This window comes from Hyalella azteca, unplaced genomic scaffold, assembly GCF_000764305.2.
Source record: "Hyalella azteca isolate HAZT.00-mixed unplaced genomic scaffold, Hazt_2.0.2 contig16640, whole genome shotgun sequence".
NCBI classification, from domain to species: domain Eukaryota; kingdom Metazoa; phylum Arthropoda; class Malacostraca; order Amphipoda; family Hyalellidae; genus Hyalella; species Hyalella azteca.
Window position 1 is genome coordinate 362,090 of NW_025946454.1, and position 5,703 is coordinate 367,792.

At 35.9% G+C, this 5,703-nt stretch overlaps 1 protein-coding gene across 1 annotated transcript; it reads right to left on the reverse strand.

Moving 5' to 3' along the window:
* Positions 1 to 433: 433 nt before the first annotated feature.
* LOC108669834 lies at positions 434 to 5,302 on the reverse strand. Its single transcript, XM_018157259.2, has 6 exons — positions 5,254 to 5,302; positions 4,928 to 5,101; positions 4,079 to 4,145; positions 2,931 to 3,129; positions 2,414 to 2,650; positions 434 to 2,192 (listed from the first exon to the last, which is right to left on the reverse strand). The coding sequence occupies exons 2-6, from the start codon at positions 5,088 to 5,090 to the stop codon at positions 1,038 to 1,040; spliced, it is 1,821 nt and encodes a 606-aa protein (XP_018012748.1). The 5' UTR covers positions 5,091 to 5,101; positions 5,254 to 5,302; the 3' UTR covers positions 434 to 1,037.
* Positions 5,303 to 5,703: the final 401 nt, after the last annotated feature.

Genomic DNA, 5,703 nt, shown 5'->3' on the forward strand with positions numbered 1-5,703 from the left:
TCTCGCGCCGACCAGATTTCATTCCAACAAAATGACTCAAGAAGGAGACCTACTCTCGCCCAAGTTGATTAGATGCTGCGCTACACTGACCATCATGAGAACTGCACTACACTGACGGTCGCAAGAACTGCAGTCTAGACTTGGAAAGTGGCGGAAAACGCGTCAAATTAGTTTCTAAATTGCAATAACCAAACACGAACAAAAATAATTAAAATAACGTATACAATTTAATGAAACCGTGAAGCAGAGTGCGACCATGCAATTGCAACATATTAATACGTGATAAGGGGATCATTTATGCAGCGAAAACGGTAACTCTAGCCAAAAACAGGGTCAAATCGATGCCTGATACAAATAATGTTTAGTTAGCACGGCAGTCTCGTGAAAGATTACATTTGGAGATTCCTGTAATGTTAAGAATGAAACTCGTGTAACAGCACTGAGCAGTTATAATAACGACCTCCATTTACATGAATAAAAATTAAAAAATCGTACCCGCGAGTTTCTAGACACAAGCGAGTATAATGTAGCAAGTTTTTTAGACAACCAACTCGATTCAACGCAATAGTTAGAACTCCAGGTCTCCCTAGATGCTTTGCTGCCAAGACAAGGAAGCATCGCCCTGCGACATGTGAGAAACTCGGACACTTAAGAAAAGCTCCTACAAGTTGACCACACAGTGATTAGATCGGACAATAATTGACCAGCCTGTAGGAGTAGGTAGATATACAAAGGAAAAACACGGATAGACACTAATAATTATACCTCAAGAAAACCTGTGATGAGACAGGATTTTTATTCCAGCAGGTAACTTACAGATGTATTAATTTCCACTACCCGCAGTTATCCACACAATAATTGCAATGATATTAGAGTTCAAATTCCGCACAAATCAATATAAAACGAAACCAAATAAGCTCATCAACGCCAAGGATCTTGAACATGAGAAACATGAGTAAATGATGCATTCCATCAGCTCTCTCAACACTCAATATTGTTCCCAAAACAATCGTATCATTTTGTAATCATATGTTTAATTACCTAGAAACGTCACAGTCGTCAGAAATAACATTTTCAGCCATTGCACTGTCATGTACCCTCGCTATCAACTCGGGAATGTCTTCAGACGTTGGCTGAGATTCATTGTCTGCAACCGATGCATTGGAGGAAAGATTTTCTTCACCGACATTACTTCCAGGTAGAGATGCCTCAGAAAGAAGAACCGTAGATGGTAAAGAGTTGCTCGTAGACTCAGGATCATCCAACTTCTGAGAATCATTCAGAGGATTTGCTTGGGAATTTGTAGTCGCATGTGGCTTAAGTGTATTGGACTGTGTGCTGAATGAGGATTCCAAGTCATTGACTTCTGATGAAAAGTTTGTGTCGGCATCGTCGGTATCAACAAATGCAGCAGAATCCCCTAAAATTACATCAGATGACTGAGTATTATAAAGCTGCTTTTCAGCAGCAGATGGCTCACAATTATCAAGCACAGTGTCATGACTTCTTACTGAAGAGATCAAGTCACTACTCTCGGAATTTAAATCAGCAGCTGCTGACTCGGAGCGTTCTTGTGAACGATTTATATCAATATTTGAATCCAAACAGCTAGATGAATGCAAGTCCACAGAAGCATTGTTAGTACCCAATAAGGCAACATCATCGTCAAATGAAGCACCATTTCCATGAGCACAAGGAGTCAAGTTGACATCAGTGATAGGGTTATTCTCGTTGGCTAATGAATTTCTTTCATTGGAAGACACATTCTCATTTGAGGTTTTAATCGACATGCCATTGTCTTTTGGCTCAGCATCTTCAAGGGCATCCAGGGCAGCATCTATTTCCATGGCATCAAATTCGTCATCAAAACCGTCGCCTGATGGCGATGTCTCAACGTTAGTTGTTGAACAATTCTGAGACGCTGTAACAGCATTCAGGAGGTTGTTACGAAGACGCCTCACCTCTTCCTGGGTAGGCTGGACTGCCTCATCATCAGAATCATCATGGATATTTCGCTTTCTTTTTCCTGAGCCAAGAGACACGGTACTTGGAGATGACAATCCAGCATTTGAAGTGGTCTTGGCGAGAAAACTTGATGAACTTGTATCAGCCGAGGCTATTTTGGCACGCTGTCGTTCTAATGCAAGTAGTCTGTTCCGTTCAATTCGCTCTCTGACTTCAGCACTCAGGGTCTGCAAACGAAAATATACATCAAAATACCACTTATGAGATGTAATTTAATCATGATAAATATTGCTGCTTGCAACATCATGAAATATTTTGGGCAAAAATGCACCGACATTAAATCAATGCATACATAAATTTAATACAAATCTCTACTTCCAATGTAGCTTTTTTATAAAAAATAATGCTAAACCCATGTAGTAAAATTATATTTAGGACTTGAGCTCACCACGGGCTGAGAGATCGGCACAGAAGGCTGAGAACTTGAACTGTTTTGGGCGACTCTCTCTTGGAGAGACAGAGAGGCACCAGACTGGCGCAGTAGCTCGTCAAACACGTCGGGCTCGTCATCCTCAGCAGTTACCAAATTATCACCGACGCGTTCAACGTCGTCTACAACTTCACCTGCCTCAGCATCCTCTTTTGGAGTTTCGTACATGTCCATGCGCAATCGCTTCACATTAACCTGGATATGATAAGGAAAAGTAAATGGCACACAAAATAATAGTATCATACTGATCAAATATGCACTGCTCGGCTGGACACAATGTTTAACTAATGAATCATGATTAATAGTATGGTTCAGAAAGAAAATGTATAATCAGTTGAATCTTCTAAAAATTGGTATGACAAAGAGAAAACTAATAAGCAAGTACTTGGGGATTGGTAAGATTAATTAATTTTGGCCATGAGTAAAATAAAAATTGTTGAGACATTAGTAATGCTGCCATTAGATCGAAACTCACTTGCACTGGTTTTTTATTACCAAGTTTTTCAATTTGTGCAATAGTGTCAGCGAAAGGCAATTTAGGGTACAATCTATGAGCCCAGTGCTTGAGCTTCTGCAGGAGAATACCAAGGTCTTCAGTTTCATAGCCTTTGCCACGGTAAGGAGCGTTGGAGAGGAACTTCTGCACCACACCAATACCCCGAGGTCCACATAATCTGTGAGGAAAGTCATATTAAAAAGCAAATTCTAAAAGTAACTTAGCTAAAATCTCTCATCTTCTTATAAAAATCAAAATGCTAAGAACTTTGGCATTTAGGATTCAGAAAATTATGGAATCATTATACCGATTATTATTGAAATGAAGCTAATCACTAGTAAATTTAATGAAGGAATGTAACAACTGATGATGTTCTTGCATTTAGATACACCATGCTTAGCACCCTTTTATTTTCAATAACAGAACATTTGGAAACATTGAATGTGGCTATCCAATAAATTACATATCACTTTAATTAATTTACTAAAACTTAGCACTGCTTAGTTATATATTGCAAGATATTTAATGTGGTTTGGCACAAGATAATAATTTTCTTAATAACAAAATTGAACATTTTTGAAGGACTAAATTTTGAAAAATTTACCATCTATAAGGTATTCATATTATCAAAAATTAAAACTATACTTAATATTAACCATTTATGTTGACAAGAATGCTTCCTCTGCCAATTTTTGGAACACTCTAGACTGGAGTTCATAAGGGTTATCAATAGAGAAAACAGAGCTAATCAATTACAATAGAGTTCAGCAAAAAAAAATTTGTCCAAATTAAATGAACACTCGTACAAGATATCATTTTTTAAATAACAATATAACAAGTATGATCATTGTTTTCTAACCAGTAATATATTATCATTGAAAGATGCCTTGTCGAGACCCTTGGTGATTATATATATACCACAACAAAAACTCAGAAATCAGTATAAGCAGTCCAAAAACAATCGCACCCTGTCCAAGCAAGTATATATTAGTTGATGAATTAATAAATTTGCAAATTATATTTTTTATATGCCTATGAAATGAACCAGTAAGAACTCTTTATTTGGTCAACAGCTTATTAAAAAATATTTGCTTGTGTTCAAAATACTTAATACAGAAATCATATACCTGGCAGCATCAAACTTTGGCTGGGGGTTCTTGACAATCCGCTTAGGTTTGATTACTTTGGCAGCATCTGAAAATTTATATAGTATTTCATTAACAATTACATGTATATAATTGACATACCTAATATATGAATATCATCCTTGTTCACATCAATATTGAGGAACATCACAATTGTGATTCATTTATTCTAATTAATTAAATTAATCTAAATCACTTTCTTGGTTTCAAATTTCTGCCAGGACAATGAGAATATATAATAGCATTCGCAAGCATTTATAAACTGATAAATTATGAGAAAAATTGACAAACCCGTTTGAAGTGTTTACCAATTGTGAGCCTATCATTATAACATTTCCTCATGAATTTTCAGGCTTGGACAGTTTGTTACTTTTAACTAGCAGAAATGAAAGAATAAAATGTATATTTGGCACAGCATGCCAAGTATCCTACAAAACTTTAAATCATGTTGAATATCATTTTCAGCCTATATAAACCTATACATTCAAGAACATATCAGTTTACAGATATAACAAAAAAGATTACTCTCTACATATTCATTGTCTTAAGTTAAGACACATTCACAATGACCATTGACCAAATGATATAGCTACTACGGTAATCTCATTGACAAATTTAGGGCTTTTCTGAAAAAGACACTACAACATACACAGAACTACACATCTACATCTATTCATTTACTACTTTGATAAGTTCTCGAAATTTAGAATTATCTACAGCATGTTGACATTGAAATACCTAGCAGCCACATTGAAAACCTGATCTCTGAAATTTAGGCTTCTACTTCCAGAATTTGAAAAAAAAAGAACAATTGATAATTAAAACACTTACTAGCGTCAGCTGCATCATCAGGATTTGTTGGCTTTGAAGCTCTCTCTCCTTCTGGAACATCATCATCATAATCTTCTTCAGACCCTGAGTTGGGCGCTGAAAAAACTTCTGCTTCTCTGAGCCCAAACATCTCTTCTTCATCGTGTTGGTTAATCAACGCCATTTTTTACTCCTCTGAAAATAGATTAATAAGTTAAGAACAAAGATAAAAATTACAATCTAAATGCGAGAAATACTGCTATAATGCATTCTCGTCATCAACAGTATTTTAACAGCTATTCCAAGAATTCAAGGAATCCTACTCGAGCATTTCGCCAACTACCTACCTATTTACAGCTCCACGGTCCACCCCGCCACAAAATCAAGTTAGTGATGGAAACATTATGGTAGCAGTGAACGATGTACTTATCTTCAACGATGCATAAAAATGAGTCAATTGCATGAGCAAGAGTATTTTTGTTCAGAATATGTGCATTTTCCGTACCGTTAATGTATTTGTCCATGGAAGCTAATGACTTATATGCCTAATTTTTCGCATTTGTGTTTGAAAAATAACAATCAACTTGTAAATATATCAGTCATTCTCTTCGCTAATTTAATTTCAATCCATTTAGAAAACTAAAAACCCATATAACATTATTTTATCAACTATTATTTCCCATTAACTGCATAAATTATTCATTTTTGACATAATATTTGTACTAAGAACAACAGATTAACTGCTTAAAATATACCTCCAGCCTATGCCATTTTCGTTCGAGCTTTTATCATTTGAA

What these genes read in the sequence shown, in the direction of transcription:
- LOC108669834 (XM_018157259.2), bottom strand. Translation starts at nt 5,090, where the DNA reads ATGGCGTTGATTAACCAACACGATGAAGAAGAGATGTTTGGGCTCAGA. An exon ending in TGATGATGCAGCTGACGCTA is followed by an intron (nt 4,146 to 4,927) that starts GTAAGTGTTTTA and finishes ATAAATTTTCAG; the next exon opens with ATGCTGCCAAAGTAATCAAA. An exon ending in CCAAAGTTTGATGCTGCCAG is followed by an intron (nt 3,130 to 4,078) that starts GTATATGATTTC and finishes CTTTCCTCACAG; the next exon opens with ATTATGTGGACCTCGGGGTA.